Raw genomic sequence first — 17,047 nt, 5'->3', positions numbered from 1 at the left:
AGGGGAGAAAGGGAAGAGTGGGGGGAAAGATAGGGAAGCAGTATTGGGGGAGATGGGGGGGTAGAATGGGATGGGGAGGTCTGGAGACCTAGGGACTTTGGAGGTGAGGAAAGGCTGTGAAGGGTCCAGGATAGGGAGAGGGGCATAAGGCCAAGAGAGGCTCTGGGAGCTGTGCTGAGATGCTGAAGAAGGTTTCTGGGAGGATGAGGAGCACTCTGGGACGTGCTGGGGGATAGGATGGGTTGTGGGAGATGAAGCCTCCTTGAGCCACGTTAAGAGGAAGAGGCACTCTTGAAGCTCCCGTTTAGGTCAGTGGTGTTGCTGTCAAGCAAGGGACAAACCCGAAGGCGTTAGGAGCCAGACAGACTGCATGGTTGTTTGTAGGGAGTTCCTGTGTCTAGGAGCATTGTTTAGTTCTGGCTCTGAACTTGGCTGGGTTGTAGACTGGTGGGTTTTTTTTCTGTTACAAGGCTGGGGAGGCACTGCTTTGAGGCTATATAATCATCCCGTTGGGGTGGGGAAGTAGCGGGGTGTTAGAGCTGGCCAAATCCCAAGCTGGATATCTTGTCGGCTTCCCCACTTCTACCCTGTAGTCCGTGAGAGAAATCATAGTTGCGTCACCTCTGCATGTTCACAACTGGCTCCCCTTTGGAGGGGCTGCTTGGTGCCTCGGTAATGGGCGAGCTCATTTTAATAGAGTCTGTGATCACTCTCTGTGAAAGGCATTGTGCAATTTTCTGTTTCATCGTGGTTTTTAGTCTGTGAAATCAAATAAAAACTTTTTCTCGCTACTTTTTCCTGGTAAAGGGATGTGCTCAGTGTTCAAGCAGTAAAGCAGACTTTTAAACTGCCGTATGTGTCAGGCATATAGTGAGGGCTTTCATTTCTCTAGAGAATTAAATCTAAGCGGTACGTTTGCAACCCGCAATGACAGTCCTGTGGGGTCTCTGACTCAGCCTGTGTCTTCGGGAGGGCAGAGCGAGGAGGAGTCTGGATTAGAGCTCTGGGTGCAGCTAAACTGAGCCCAGTTTCACCACACAATTGATCTCTGCCCAACACCCGTCATATCAAAATATACAAGGGGATGATGGAGCCCAGGGCCTAAAATGCCTAGTTTAAACTTGAAGAGTGCTTGCAGGGAGTGCCAGAATGCCATACATGTGCACACAGCCTGGGTGTTGGAAAAACACGGTCTCTATGTCCAAACTTATCCCTGTCCTTGGAATATAACATGTTCAGAAATAAACTTGTCAGTTTGTGAACAAGCTATAATCTTTAAAGGCACGCGATGATGTCTTAAATATGAAATAACCAGTAATTTTGTTTGAAAATGCTAAGCAGTGATGCTATCCTTGTAGTCTTTATTGCACAATAACTACATGAAGTTAGCGTTATATGCTCTTGTCTGTAGCTGCCCTCGCTAATTTACTCTGTGGTGAGGTTTTAGTGCCTTCTTTCCACTGCTCTTTTACGAGTGGCTGGCAAACATCCACAGCGTGTCCTAGGGTGAAAGTGTGCTTTTATTGTTGGGAAAGGCATAATCTGCAGTTGCGGGAGGCCAGTTTGTCAGGGGCTTTTATTTTCCATGCAGGGTGGTTAGAGCAGAGCAATCTAGTGCAGTAATTCCCTGAAGGGAGGTCCCTGGGCACTGTTTCAGATGGTGTGTGGGTCTCTTCCTTGAGCCACGCATTTCAGATGGTGGGAGGGCATTCTGTGCTGGAGAAGGAACCTGAGCTGCAGGGAAGTGTCTAGGTGGGATGCAGAGGCTGGGGAAAAGGTAATTGGGTATTGTAAGGGTCCTTCATGGAAATTCTGAGGGGTGCTGAGGGTGTGTGCAAGGGTTTGAACTTGAACAGTAACTTCTCCTTTATTAGCTCCCTATGTAGGGACTTGCTTAACCCTAGCAGACAGGAAGAGGTATCTGCTAAGTTCACACGTTCTTAATCTGCACTGACATCCATGAGCAGACAAGCTCGTCTGCTGCTCTGTAGGACTCATGGTGGGTTGTGTTTAGTAGAGTGAACATGAACAGGCTCTGGAAGTCAGGGTTTGCCCAGGGCATTTCACTGACAGCCTGAGGTGAAGATGATGATGATTTTTCAAAGCTTCATGTAGTTTTGTGCTTGTATTTTCTAGATAGGGTCTTGAGCATCTCTTACTGAGTTCCCCAAAGCTTGATTTAACCTGATTTTACTGTAGGGATAGTTGCCCCAGTAAAATACCTTTGTGCAAAGAACACCCCATTTCACCCAAGTGCTATGGACGGGTAAACTCCAGCAGCAGTGTTGTTTGGGTTTGGGATTTGCACTGTTTGCATCTACTTTGACTGAAAATAGAGCTGTGTCCACAGGAGGAAAAACTACAGCTGCATGCTGTGAGGAAGTAGCAGTTTCTCCTGAATGTTAAGATTGGTGATGAAATATTAATACTCCCAACTGAGTCACCAGCCAGACTGGATTGGATGTCCTGCTTCCTAAATTGATCGGGAGTTGTACAACTACATGAACAACTTAGTCTGGTTTCCCAAGAAAATGAGGCTTGCGCGATACTGCTGCTGCATGTGGCTGTCTGCGTGTTTCCTGCTCTTGGCAACTTTGGAGTCTGTGCGTCTCACAGCCAAATCAGGCAGGAGGCAGAAATCTGAAAGTTAAATTTCTGTAAGTGTCATGGAAATAAGTACTCTGGGAGAGGACAGTTAGCTGTGCCTACTGTGGGAGAGTGCAGCATGAGCTCAGCTTTTTTTTGGTAGGAAAAAATCCACATGGGGAGATGACCTGTGGGATATATTTGCAGGAAGGTAACTTCATTAACGCTGGTGCCCATAGGATAGCTCGTCAGGTGCATCTGTGTGGGTATGTGGTTGGTAGGGACTGGGATTCTTCTGAAGGATTTCAAGCAATAATAAAGGGTGAAAATGAGAAGCTGTAAAACTACAGCTGTGCTGGTGTTTGCTTATTGACAGAATTAGCTGCTTTGTATCTTGTTTCTGTTAGTTAAATAGTAAGAAACTGAGGCAAAGAGGCTACGTGCTCCATCTGATGAGTCATTGTTTGAGCTGGGATTAAACTTGCATGCCTCTTGGCGTGCGGGTTTCTGCTCAGAGTGCGGTTGCATTTCTTGGTGAAATGTGTGAGCTCTGTAAAGGTGAGATATCACTGTGGACCTGAACTGCCTGGAGAGGACATTGGAGAGCTGTCATTTGCTGAGTGAGGACACACAGATGTGGTGCCCAAAGCTCCTCCTGTCCAAGAAAGCTGGAGCTCCCTCCTCTTGTGCAGTGTGATGTTAGTTGCTCAGACTCTACCTGGATTGGCTTCCCCAGAACTGGCATTAAAAAATTCCTTGTCTGGACATATCCTGATTTCCAAATATCTGTCTTATTTGAGTCGGGGATGAACTTTTCTGAATCCATGGAGATAGCTGTGTGAACAAGATGAGAGACCCTATCCCCTGTGAACAGATGCACTGCTGAAGGACAAATAAAATGACAGATGACCCAATGGCTTTTGTGGATTGGCTGTGACTCTGTTTGAAGGAATTAATAGTTTTCTCTGGTGTAACAAAATCCTTTCTGCTCCCAGGTGATGTTGGAAACTACTATTATGGCCAAGGACATCCAATGAAACCCCACAGGATCCGGATGACCCACAACCTGCTGCTGAACTATGGCCTCTACAGGAAGATGGAGATATATGTAAGTGTAGGGCTGGTCATGAAGAGAAATATATATGAAAGATCTTAGTCACATGTCAGGTTTTAATTTTGATGCTCCAGATGCAGAAGTTCTCTGTTGATGAGCCAAAGAGGAGAAAAAAAACCAAACAGTTGTGCTGATGTATTTCTGCTTTCTTCTGATTGCTTGTGGTGGGATGTTCTTTGCTTCAAATAAGCTTTGGAGACTGGAGAATTTGCTCTTCTCCCTGTAACTTCAATATTTTCTTTGTCTAGATATGTAATACATTCCAGTTTCCGGTAGTGGCATTCTTGCCTTTGAGAATAAGTTTCTCATGTTTAATGCTGCTGTTTTGAGTTTTTTGCTGTTCCTGGGTGTAAATCTGAGATTGGAAATGGGAATTAGGGAGAGACAGATTTCAAAACAAGCCTTGCTCTTTTTTTGTCCTTGCAGCGCCCTCACAAGGCAAATGCAGAAGAAATGACCAAGTACCACAGTGATGACTACATAAAATTTCTGAGATCTATTCGCCCAGATAACATGTCTGAGTACAGCAAGCAGATGCAAAGATGTAAGCTATGCGTGTAGTGCTGTAGTTCCTGCCAATGTTAAAATTTGTGGTTCTGGGAATCCTAGGCCAGCTTCAGAGGTTTGTGATAAAAAGAGTAGGAAGAACCATGGATAATTGTCTTTCTTCTGACTTTGTTTTTTATTTTTCCGGTAAATCAAGCATTTTAAAAATGGGTCCCTCTCTCAAGCCAATATGCTGAAAGAGCTGAGGAAAAACCCTTTGACCTGGCTGTCTTTTTTTGGTCTTGTGTTTTGGTGGAAACCTTTCTGGTTTGGAGATGACTGAACTACTCCATTTTTGAGCTGCATGTATTTTGTGTTATTGCTTATCTTTAACCAGAGGTATTGAGGTGGGAAAGGGTTGTATATTTAAAACAAACAAACAAACCCCAACTCATCAATTGTGTCCAAAATCTGCAGTAACTCTGAAGGTTTTTTTCAGGGCAATGGCTGTTTGGAAGTGGGGAAGGGTTGAGATGCACGATAATACCTGTCCACTTTGTGTTAGAAAGGTTTATTTTGTGAGCTAATCTCTTGCTCTAACCTCTACAGTCTGCAGAAGGGCTCTTTAATGACTTCAATGTTACAGAAAACTTTTTTTTGGTCTCTCTGCAACTCTGAGTTGATGTTCTTTGGCAATGACTGCGGCAAACTAGATTTCTAGCAAGTATAGACAAATAGTGGGGAAGGCTCAAGGCTCATTTAAACAGTATTTTGGTCTTGCACACTGCAATCCTCGAGAGCAGAAAAAAGTTGTTAGCCCATGGGGTTCATTTATGTGGAGTAAGTGTAATCTCCAATTTAGAAGAAATATGGGTCTGGAGTGCGAAGTAGAGGCACTTGGAAATCTGGTATGAGCTGAAGGGGACAGATGTTAAGGCACAAGCACATAAGAGGAATGGTAAATATGGTTCATGAGTAATATATGTTGAAAGACTTCCTACAGTAAATGATATGCCTTAGTACACCAAATGACGTGTACCAAAGTCCATATTTACACAAACTGAACTGTTTACCCCTGAAGCATATACAGCTCATAAACACCCACTCTGCTTTCTCTGGTAGTCAACATTTTCTGTACTGTACTTCCACAGAACTATTTTTACCTGAAGGAGGCGAAAATATGAAAATGAATCTTAAATATGCGGAGGACAGAGCTTTTCTTCAATGAGACCTGCAAAATAGTGGCCTCTGTGTAGCTAGAGAACTAGCACAGGAGGCTCAGAACAGAGGTTAGGGATATAGGAGACAAGGTCACCGCTCCCAAGTACAGTGGCAGGTCTTCATAGCCTGCCTGGTGCTTCAGCTTTTCTTTTGAGGGAAGGATAGCTGCTACGATTTCCATAAGAATGTATCCACCTTTAATGCTGGGCTCTCTCTGGTTGCACTCTCCCAGATAGGAAGCTCCTCACCCACTGCAAGGAAGAAGGAGCATCTGCCTCTCATCTTCCACCAGAGCTTTATGCCTATAGTCAAGTGATTGACCCCTATTATTAATATCCCTCCTTAGTAGTCCTAGCTGCTTTGACTCTCCCAGTGGGAAAAAGCCCAAGTGGCTCCTGTTTACCCAGCAGCTCCTGCCTTTGACAGGTATAGCAGAGGGATGCCCTCAAATACCGTCAGAGCTGCCCACAAAGTTCTGAGGGGGAGTAAAGGTAATGAACGGTCTCTAATTTCATTCTGCTAATGCCGTGTTGCCTGCCTGAGGGCTTGGGAGGACTACTCTATAACCTAAAGGGCAAGAAATTTAATTTGTTGAAATGGGAAGCATGCAGAAATTGATGACTTAAATTCTCCTCGCTTAACAGGGAAAGCTTCCCACCACCTCTTTGAGTTGATTATTCAAACTCCGCCAGTTGCCATGCCCTGCTGAAACAATTGGAAAGTGGGAACAATTGCTTCCTTCTGGGTCTCCTGATGGGTATTGTCCTTCTCAGAGATCCCTGTCCCGAACTGGGACCATTCAAACTCCCTTATCACACAGTCTTTGTGAAGACTGTGCGCTGACGAGTTTCTAATGCTGCAAGAACTGTGCTGTTTGTGCCTTTCTCATTAAGCACACGAGTAAACATTCTACAGATGTTGTTACAAAAATACAGATTTTTGTTTGTTTGTTTGTTAAACCAAATCTTGCAAAATCTAGATTCAATACAAGTCTTTTGTTACTGTTTTTATTTGTAATTGTGGAACAGTTTACAGTAGAAATTTATCCAGGCCGAAACTACAGTACTGCTGAGAACTTAAAAACTGACTGTCCAATGTGAAGTAAAAGGAATGTACAAAGTGTAACAAAACAGATGTAGATGTAAACTTCTGGTCCAGTATGCGCCACTCTCTACCATCTCCCCACTTTCTCCTGCAGCACTGGCACTGTTTGCTTTCTGAACTCCTCGTCAACAATACAGCAGGAAACAGAAGCAAAAACCTTTCCCACTTGCTGTGGGGTTGTGTAATGGAGCTCGATGTCAGCTCTGTAGTCAGAAACAGCAATGTTCCCCCTCAGAAGGCACAGTGTCCAGGCAGCAGGGCTGCAGTGTGGCCCATGTGGGGTAGTGAGGGGTGCTGGCCCCCATTTTGCACAGCCTGCGTGTGCTTGTGGTGACCAGCATGTGCTGCTGGAGCAGAGCAGAATACTGTCAATGTGCTACGTCAACGAGCGCCACTTGAGTTGCTGCTGAGGACGTGTATCGGTATTACACAGCTCTGATAGCATCTCCTCTCTGCCCACTCATTTTCCGACACGATTGACTGGTTTCGGGATCCCTTGTAGCGCACCCCGGTAGATGGCGTGCCGCTTTCGCCAGAGCTCCTGGGACCTGCTTTCCTGTTTTCTTACAAGTCAGGAGCATCTTCCCTACAGCAACAACCTTTTTGCCTCATCAGGCAATCCTCAGATTGATTACCTTAATGTTTTATTATTTCTGCATGGTATTTTGGTGTTTAAAACTTTTGATCGCTTATCTGGTTAGCTTTTTAAATCAGACTGGTGGTATAAGCTTTGCCATTTATTTGTAGTTTTGTCTTACAAACTCTGTTGTATTCTTTTCAAGTTAATGTTGGGGAAGACTGCCCTGTGTTTGATGGGTTGTTTGAGTTTTGTCAGCTCTCTGCTGGAGGCTCAGTTGGTAAGCTCACAAGTCGTATGTTCTTTTCTTTTTCTCTTAAGCAGATGTGTGTAATGTAGTTCTGTCTAGGAAATAAATTGTTGTAGGTGGTGGTGGGGAAGCCCTGTGAACCTATTTCTGATTTCCTTAATAATTAGATCCAGATTTCTTCCCATGTGAGGGTTCAAGCCTTGCATATTGACAGATCCCTCTACATTTGTTAAGCATATCTTCACTAGTCGGGGTTACTTTGCTGAATATGTGAAGGCCTCTGTAAGTGGTATAACAACATTGCCAGTGATAGTTAAAACAAAACCGCAGCAGCAACAGGGGTTTAATAAAAAAAATCAACGTGAGCTTTACAGAAAAAAAAGTTGTAAAAACCTTGCTGCGGGCAGGCGTAACCTGGAAAGGAAAGAAAAGGGTTACTTTATCTGTTGTTTTTAACAAAAAGCCACTGTCTCTGGACATGAGGCAAAATAGAACCTGAAAGGTTTCAGTAAGCTCCCTGAAAGCTGGAACATTTTAAATGCTTTCACTATTTTCAAATACTTTGTTGCAGAAAGACTGGTATTGCGGAACTGTGTTAGGGTACACAGGCGTTAAAGCTTTGTGGCTGCTACTCCCACAATGACATCTAGAAGTCTTTATTTCCTGTAACGTAGTTCAGCAGTACATACAAGTACTGACTGCAGCATTTTTTGAAGTAGCTCTATGCTCTCTGGTCCCACGGCTGTTGATTCCACAGAATATATCATTTGTTTTGATCCCAGGAGACTTGCAGAATTTGCAGAAAGTTTATGAAGGGGCTGGGGGAAGAGAACTTCCTTTGCCTGAATGCATATTCAGTGAATGACCTAAATATACGTTGGATAAAACCTTTCATTAAAATCTTTTGTTCAGGACACTGAGAAATCTAGACTGTCTTCAACTGTGACCCCAGCTAGACTGCTGTGGACTTGTTTGTGCAGATTTCATGCTCTGAGGCAAAAGTGGGAAGCAGTGGAAAGTGTGTGCAGGCAAAACAGAGCCTGCATTTCTCTTCCCTTGCCTCTTGTTAGTTTGTTGAGACATCCAGTGTTAAACCCTTGGGCTTGTGCTTTGTAAAGTACCCAAACGCACACATAAGCAATGATGTGATCGTAAGGGACCAGTACTTTACCCCTCAGTCTCTGTCATGGGGCCTTTGCTCTTGTGCTAACATTTTGTAATTCTTCTCCCAACAGCCAGTGCTGTGAAGCTGAACAAGCAACAGACAGATATTGCTGTGAACTGGGCAGGAGGCCTTCACCACGCTAAGAAGTCAGAGGCTTCTGGCTTCTGTTACGTTAACGATATCGTCTTAGCTATCTTGGAGCTCCTAAAGTACGGGCAGTACTATTTACCGCTTTTGTTTGTTCTTTCTGCTGCATTTCCTCTCAGTCCTTAGTGCTTTCTCCCTAGTCTTTTCTTTTTGTTGCTTTTTTTTAGCTGTGTTTTTTCCAGGAGGGCTTAATCAGCTATCTTTGTGGTGCCCTCTCTCCCGAAGGGGTATGTCTAAAGGTGGCACTATGCAGGAGGCAGAAGGCTTGGAGCATTGTGTGGTTGCTCTTAGGTCCTTCTCTCTACCACCCACGCTGGAAAAGGGGGCACAGCTGTAATATGTGACAGCTTTTGGCTCAAGGCAAACCTCAATGGGAGGCTAGGACATAAAAATGCAGTCTGTTGGTTGAATCTGAATAAACTGAGTTGAGTCTGCCTTCAAAGATCAGTTGCAGCAGCAAAAGCCACTTTATTTTCCTCTGTGGTTCTTTTCTGCTGCTGACCAAGGCACATGTCTGTTCTCTGCTGCACTTTTGCTTGTAGACTCTGGTGAGAGAGCTGCCCGGTAGCTGTGCAGCCTGGGGCTTAGCACCAAATTCCTTGTTCTCCTCCCATTTGCTCTGCAGGCGAAGGCAGTTTCTGGTCTGAAGAAATGCAGTATTTTGACTCCTTTCTGATCCTAGGTATCACCAGAGAGTGCTGTATATTGACATTGATATTCACCATGGAGATGGTGTGGAGGAAGCCTTTTATACCACAGACCGTGTCATGACCGTGTCCTTTCATAAGTACGGAGAATACTTCCCAGGAACAGGGGACCTACGGGTGAGAATGAAGGCTTAGCAGAAAATTACTCTGAAATTTGGTCTTTTCCATCTGTTTGCTGTCATACTAATTTAACTAAAATCACTGCTCTCCTGGGGTTTTCTGCTCTCAAAGTGGCATCCTTTTTCTGAGGGCAAAGGTGTGAGGCAGCTGGCTCAGCTCTTGGGGTGGGTGCTTGTTCCTGTGATCCTGTATAGTAATAAAACCAAGGCTTTGATATCAGTCTCTTAGCAGCCTTCTGGTGGGATTATGCTCAGAAAAGTGACTCTGAAGATGGCATGTTGGTCATCTCTAGCTACTTGCAAACTAAGCTTGGTCACACAGGCTTTTGGGTGAAAGTTTATGAGGGAGTACTTCTGTGTGTGTTGGTTTATCTTGGTGGCATTTCCTCCTGTGAGTCAGTTCTGCATATTAATGAATTGTGGTGTTAACTGTGGCACTCTTTCAGGTTAGATACAGGTGTGGTTCACTTTGTGACTGCTGACATTGCCAAAATGCTGTTCTCGGGGATGAAAGGTTCTTTACCTTTTTAGTGGAATTACATTTTTCTGATCTAAATTCTCTTGTCTTCCAATTGTGACTTGTATTTTTTCAGCCCTGCCCAGAGTTTGGTGCTGGTGATGTGAACTTGTGTGCAGCTGCAGCGTTCTTCCCTGGTGCAGCCACTCTGTACCATAAAGGAAATAACTATTTTTAAGAAAACAAACACTTGGGTGTGAGAGAGATAATGGAAATGTAAAAATATATATATTATTTTAAAGTAAAAGTAGATTCCTTCAGTTACTAGACTGCACGGTCAGCCCAAACTGGTATGTTGAGCTGTGCATCTCTGCAGTGTACAGGTTTGGAACTAGAATTTTGGCTGCCAGTTTTACTGCTGTGTTAGAAAGTGGCTTTTGCCAGTGAAATGAGAGCCTGTGCGCTCAGAGCAACATGTAGCAGTAGATTTTTCTTCTCTGAACACTGAGGGCCGAATGCACCCAATTATGCCAAATAAGCTGCTGTTAGAGTCAGCTGACTCTTGCTGCCTTCTGCCAGGACAGTATTTGTCTGTGAGAGCCTAGGCTTACATCTGGATTACACTGATGGAATCCCAGACTTCCTTCCTAATTTGCAGCACAATTTATGTGTTGCAGTTGGTTCTCTGGTGACTTGTGGTCTCTCCTGTCTTTCACTCTAATAGGATATTGGTGCAGGCAAAGGCAAGTACTATGCTGTCAACTATCCTCTCCGGGACGGAATTGATGATGAGTCCTATGAAGCAATATTCAAGCCGGTAAGTGAAGACATCTTTGCTGAGTGATTCTTTGTGGATCATACTTTGTCACTGGGTGGCTCATGGAGCCGTTCTTTGGGGAGATTGATTCAGTCTTCCGTGAAAAGATTCTTCAGGGGCTGTATTCCTCCCTAACAATTGTAGCCTGTCGTCAGTAAGCTTCTCTTCGCAAGAGCCTCAGTGTTACCAATATAGGGGAGTCAGCAGCTGTGGGAACACTAGGGATGTCTTCATGTCACTTGCTGACATGGACATTACTGTGTTGCTGTGACACTGTCCTGTGGAGAGTGTGTAACAACGGGTTTCTTGTTTAGGTGATATCTAAAGTGATGGAGACGTTCCAGCCTAGCGCAGTTGTCTTGCAGTGTGGGTCAGATTCTCTGTCAGGGGACAGGCTGGGTTGTTTTAATCTGACCATCAAAGGTAAGAGTACCTACTGTACAGTGCCTGTGTTGAACAGGCATAACTGATATAATTAGATTTCATTGAAAAGTTTGTTCCTCTTCTGCCATGAGGCTATGACCTTTTCCCCCACTGTTTTTGCTGCAGGTCATGCCAAGTGTGTGGAGTTTGTAAAAAGTTTTAATTTGCCTATGCTGATGCTGGGAGGAGGTGGCTATACGATCCGCAACGTGGCTAGATGCTGGACCTATGAGACTGCTGTGGCTTTGGACACTGAAATTCCCAATGGTAATTCTCCCCTGGAGCCTTTGAAGCAAGACTAAGGGACAATGACACTCTAGAAACAGAGGTCAGGGAAATGATGTTGCTGTGGGAGAGGTAGCAACCCTAAGATGATTCATTAGCTCTTGATTATTACTGTGGAAGAGCTTTTGGATTCCCTGATTTGCAGTAGCTGTTCTTGTTTGCATTCTAGTCCTGTAGCTCTCCCCTCCAGCAAAAGGTACCCAGCAGCCTTGCTGACTTACTGAAATGAGATGACCTTCTGAAAACTTTTGTGTGCACTGATAGTGTTTAACTGCCAAGTAAGCTTTGACTGCACTGTTGCTAATTTGTCTGCTTTCATCTGAATTTGGGCTAGGAGAGCCCCATGCCTAGGTAAATGCAGTTGTGCTTTTCTGTAGAAGTACAATGTGTTTGTGGTATTTCGTCACCCATCCAGTGGTAATTTGGTGTTTATTCCTTTTTAAATTGCCTGCAGAACTTCCGTATAATGACTATTTTGAGTACTTTGGACCAGACTTTAAGCTCCACATCAGTCCCTCGAACATGACTAACCAGAATACCAATGAGTATCTTGAGAAGATCAAGTAAGTGTTTGTTCCTCTTTGCGAGACTGACACCTTCTACTGGGGGCTTCGCAGCCGTGGGTGGCATCTTGCTGACGGAGGTGTTCCTTTCCTGGCTGGCTCTAGGCAGCGTCTCTTTGAGAATCTGCGCATGCTGCCTCATGCCCCTGGTGTCCAGATGCAGCCAATTCCTGAGGATGCTGTTCAGGAAGACAGTGGAGATGAAGAGGAGGAAGATCCTGAGAAACGCATTTCAAGTATGTGCTTGTCTCTGGCATAGTTGCATTGCCTGGCTGGGAAGCATACTGTTCAGAGCCTGTGGGTGCCAAAGCTGAACAGGATCAGTTAGCTGGAGAAACATGCAGGCTCTAAACTGAGCTACCTTAGTAAAGAGAGGAGGATATGTGATTTAGGTAAATCTCTATTCTGGAGTCCTTCAATTTGAATCTGTTCCCACCTTCCTGATTGATTTTGTAAGATAAAGCAATGATGCTAGGCATTGCAGGGCTGATAGATTTCTTTTCCTTTGGAGAAACGGCACTTTTGCCAGATGATTTCCATAATGGGAGAACCTATGCTTTAATGTGAGAATTTAAACAGTTCCTGTGATGTAGGTGCTATGACAGAATACTTTCTGGGAGACTGTCAGGTTTGATCCCAGAAGTTGTCTTCCACAGTGAAAATGCTAGTTTATATCCAGATTGGCTGATGGCCTTTAGATCTGGCAGACAGATTTTCTCAGTGTGAGGTTGGTTAACCTGCTTATGCTGTCAAGTCTAGACATCACACTGTACCTAATCCAAGTTGTACATGTGATCTTGGATCTTAGGCATGAGCAGTTAGGAGTGGTGAGTTAAAAGATACGGCAGGTAGAAAGACAGTGTTTTTATCGTGGCCTAATTCTGACTTACGTAGGCTCGTTAATTCTTTCCGCTGTGTAGACGTACTTGGAGAAGTTAGTGCTTGGTGTCTCCCAACTTCTAAATCTGCTGAAACAACCTCTTGTCTTCTTTGCACTCAGTCCGCAATTCAGATAAGAGAATATCCTGTGATGAAGAATTCTCTGACTCTGAAGATGAAGGGGAAGGAGGGCGCAAAAATGTTGCCAACTTTAAGAAAGCTAAGCGTGTGAAAACAGAAGAGGAAAAGGAGGAAGAGGAGAAGAAAGGTATGCATGAGAGCTAGGACTAAAAACCCTCTCAGCTCTGTGGAACTTTGCCTGGCATGTACTTTCCTACTGTACTACTGCGTGTCTTTTTTTTTTTTTTTTTTTCTCCTAGATGAGAAAGAAGAGGAAAAAGCAAAAGAGGAGAAAGCAGAACCCAAAGGGTGAGCCCTGTCTCCTGGCATGGTGATTAAATGGCTGTGCCTGTACTTCCTTGAGCACCTACCCGTGCCCCCGGTGGGATGTTGCACTAGTTGAGGGGTTGAAGGAGAGATGTGGTAGTTTGGATGGCTTTGTCATGGGCTCTTAATGGGAAGAAGTTTGCATGTGTAGAACAGCACACCTGATAAAGTGCTGTGAGAGCCTTCAGGGAAAAGGGCTTAAAAATATGGTGTCTTCATTCAGTAACATGTTACAAGTTTTAGGTGAAGACGGGCCGTATAAGCAGCATTTTTAAGGTTGCAACTGGCTTCTTGTTAAAGCTTGGGCACAGCCCAAGTTGCTTGTTAAAACCAAATTCTTCACTGCTTGCTTCCACAGGGTGAAGGAAGAGACAAAATCCACCTAAGATGGCTGCAGCTGGACAGTACCTGTCAGTGTGTAGTTGTCGTAGGTTAGCTTCTCTGGTTGCCTCCCATTCCACAGGATTTATATTTTATATATGTTTCTGTATATATTTCTATATAAATATATAAATGACTTGAGAACTGTAAATTATTCCTTGCTGCACTCCGCTGGGAGCAGATAGGGAGGATTCTGTGGAGTAGACAGACCTGCACTGCCCAGATTTGGTGACTGGGAAGTTTCACTCTTGCCTTCCACTGCCTCCTTAGTGTGTCTTTAAAAAAAAAAAAAAATCACTTCCTTTCTTTACTCTCTCCTCTGAAATAACCACCCTTGGAAAAGAATAATTTAAGTAGAAGTAGTATCTGCATTTCAGGTTAGGTGGAAAGATGGCCATCAATTTTCTTTTCTCTCTCTCTTTTTTTTTTTTTTTTTTTTTTTGTGGGAGAATACGAGTTCCCAAGTGAAGCCTGTGAGAGACTATTCCTTTGGTCTTCAGTTTGATTCCACCATGGCAAGTAACTGCAAGCTGGTGCCGCTTCTCAGGGTCAAATAGTGCAGTTCTTGAATAGAGTTGGCTACCTCCCTGCAGCAAACTTGTGGAAAGAGATGAAGCAGCTTAAAAGCAATCTAAAAAGCGCTTTAGTGAATCAGCCCAAGAGCCCTGCAGGTGCAGATCTGGAAAATGCGAAATGAAAATCACCCTAATGTGGTGGTTAACATTTTTCCAAGATCTTGCAGATCCAGTTAGTGTGGCAGCATTATGCATCTCAAGTAAGAGAAGGGATGAAATTTTTATACCTTTTTTTCTATACCTATGCCCCTTTTTGGGGGGGAAGTGAGTTACTGCCCATTTGGCCGCCTGCTTTGCTTTTCCTGTTTGTTCTGCCCTCGGCTACATGTGCCGTAATGTGCTTTCTCAGTACTGATCTGTCCCCTAGGCTGAAACCACTGCAGAAATTCCCAACTCGTCTAAAGGCCAGACCGAACAGAGCCTGGCTGAAACCTCTTGTCGATGTGTGTCGCTTGCTGAAAAACTCTTCTCTGAAGTGAAGTTACAAATGTTTTCAAATTGAACCTTTCCTCTCTTTTGCTCTCAAGGCCAGTAAATATGGAAAACCTTTTTATCAGCTGTCTGAGCTGTTATCTTTATAAGGGAACAGCAGATGGGGCTCTGTACGTTTTTATAACTACTCCTTTTCCTACTCCCATGCATTATCTCACACCCAAAGGTCTTTTGTGAACAGAACTGGCCTTTCTTTTGCATCTCGTTTTGTACAGCTGATCATTAGATGAGCTTTTGGTGAAATGCTTTGCAGAAGTTTTGCAGGCAGTTTTGACTCGCTGCTCTCCTTTCTCAGGGGGATTCCTCTGTCCATAAGAGGATCTGTACCTCCCACGGAGCGCTGCTGATGGTTTCAACTCTAATAATGCTGCTAACTTAACACAGGTTATTTTTAAAATGTTTTATTTTTTTAAATACTTCTTTTCCCTTTTCCACCGTGAGTTTTTTAGTCTCTTTGAATCCGAGTGACGTGTCACTCCCGCTCTTCAGTGTTTGTATGTGAAGCGAGAGAGATCAGTGTATCTTTGTGTCTGGGGGGGAAATATATTGTGGTTTTTTAAAGATGCTTTTATTTTGAATTTTGAGAATCTTTGTAATAAAACTGGTACATTTCTATGGTTGGTGTGAGTTTGTACTGCTTTCTGCTGAGAGGAAACACTCGGTTAGAGTGGGAGTTCATTTTGTTTTCAGAACCATTGCTGGAAAATGGTGCAGTAGCTTGGTTGTGATCATGATGTGATGTAATGTAGGCCCTAACAACAAAAAATGACAGCTGTAGTAAGGCTTTGGAAAGAAAGGTGAGGTGAGGCACAATTACTTTCCCTCCTCTTTCAGGAAGAGGGCTAGATGTGTTGGTTTAAATGCCATCCACCAGAGCATTTTATTTGAAACCTACTCTGTGCTGCATGTGAAAGATTGCTTTAGTTTCTTTTGTAGATGTTTGGTTTGGTCTTTTTTTTTTTTTTGCTTTTCCCCTGTGTCTTATAAAAACAGCCTTGAACTTCTCCTCATGACCCTTCTCTCCAGAAAAGGTAAGTCAAAATACTGTGGGTTTTGTTTGCTCGCAACTTTTCTACTAAGGGTCACTGGGGTGGTTTTTCTGTCTCTTTCCTGAATTACACCTGGGTTCTCATCCAGCAGCATTGCTGCTGCTAACTGGGTTTGCGGTTTGTTTGGAGTTACAGCACTTCGTGCAGCTGATGCTCTGAAGGCAATGCTAATCTAGAAAAGGAATAGTAAGTTAGGGGAAGAGACTTTCATCCAAAAGATAGGGGCTGGGATTCAAGTGAAAAAATTTTCTTTAATATAATTAGGAGCAGGTTCATTCTGCAACTGAGTGGTGATAGCACCTGAAATGGACACAAAAGGTTCATAAGCCAAATCTGCTGGTTTTGTAGTTAAGAAAAAGCTTTGCGTGGCACAGTTGACTTTCATTGCTGTAATAATACTCCAGGAAACTTAAGTTACCCTTTTTCACCATAGCAGACAATTAAAATCCTCTCATCCTTGAGCAAAAACAACTGTACAATTCAAGTTACCCCTGCCAGATCACGCATGCCAATGTGCAACTGCAGTCCTTCTCTCTTCCAGGGTTTCTTAAAATGGCTGCCGTGATGCTGTACGGCAGCTCCCTGGCAGATGCACTGAGCCCTGGATCTCAGCTGGGGCACAATTCAGCTGTGTTTCGCATGACAGACTGCGAGCAATCTTAGAAATAATTTGCAGACCACAGTGCCTACATTTAAAAAACCATTTTTTTTAGCCCCCCCCCCCCCCAAATGAATAGGGATGAATACCCTGCTGCATTTGGAAACGGGTCACTTGCTTTAGCTTCCTGCTATTGATAGGAGGATGTGGTGCATGAAACTAAGAGTTTTGGCAATTCCCACCTACCTCGAGGGCTACAGAAGAGCAGTGATGGTCCTTGCCCCAGGCCCTGCCTTGCCAGGGTGGTGCCAGTTGGGCAAACAATGGTCCTTGCTTTTTCTCCATCTTCTTTGCCAGCCAAAACAGCAGGGGCAGGTGATTAGCTGGGAATTAGGAGCAGGCCATTAAATGGAGGGGCTGTGCACTACTGCTACAGCCTAAGCTGGCAGAAGGAGCTCTGATGGAGGCTGTAGCCTTCAAGCTCAGCTGCTGGAGAGGGGCAGTGCTCCTTCCTTCTGCTGCACGCCTGTCTCAGGAAAAAAAAAAAAAATCACCTCTATCCTTGTGCAGATGACAGGAGAAATGAGAGAGGCAGCCATTGTGCC

General features: G+C 44.2%; 1 protein-coding gene across 1 annotated transcript; it reads left to right on the top strand.

Annotated features, from left to right (window-relative positions):
• The first annotated feature begins 3,580 nt into the window (after window positions 1-3,580).
• HDAC1 (histone deacetylase 1) lies at window positions 3,581-14,745 on the top strand. Its single transcript, XM_010576018.1, has 13 exons — window positions 3,581-3,694; window positions 4,127-4,244; window positions 7,294-7,368; window positions 8,574-8,712; window positions 9,333-9,474; window positions 10,658-10,750; window positions 11,065-11,173; window positions 11,300-11,440; window positions 11,913-12,021; window positions 12,127-12,257; window positions 13,022-13,168; window positions 13,281-13,329; window positions 13,706-14,745. The coding sequence occupies exons 1-13, from the start codon at window positions 3,620-3,622 to the stop codon at window positions 13,731-13,733; spliced, it is 1,356 nt and encodes a 451-aa protein (XP_010574320.1). The 5' UTR covers window positions 3,581-3,619; the 3' UTR covers window positions 13,734-14,745.
• The last annotated feature ends 2,302 nt before the right edge of the window (window positions 14,746-17,047 follow it).

This window comes from Haliaeetus leucocephalus, unplaced genomic scaffold (genome assembly GCF_000737465.1).
Source record: "Haliaeetus leucocephalus isolate CR32 unplaced genomic scaffold, Haliaeetus_leucocephalus-4.0 Scaffold517, whole genome shotgun sequence".
NCBI lineage: Eukaryota > Metazoa > Chordata > Aves > Accipitriformes > Accipitridae > Haliaeetus > Haliaeetus leucocephalus.
The sequence above is the reverse complement of the archived record's forward strand: the minus strand, read 5'-3'. Positions and strand labels throughout refer to the sequence as shown.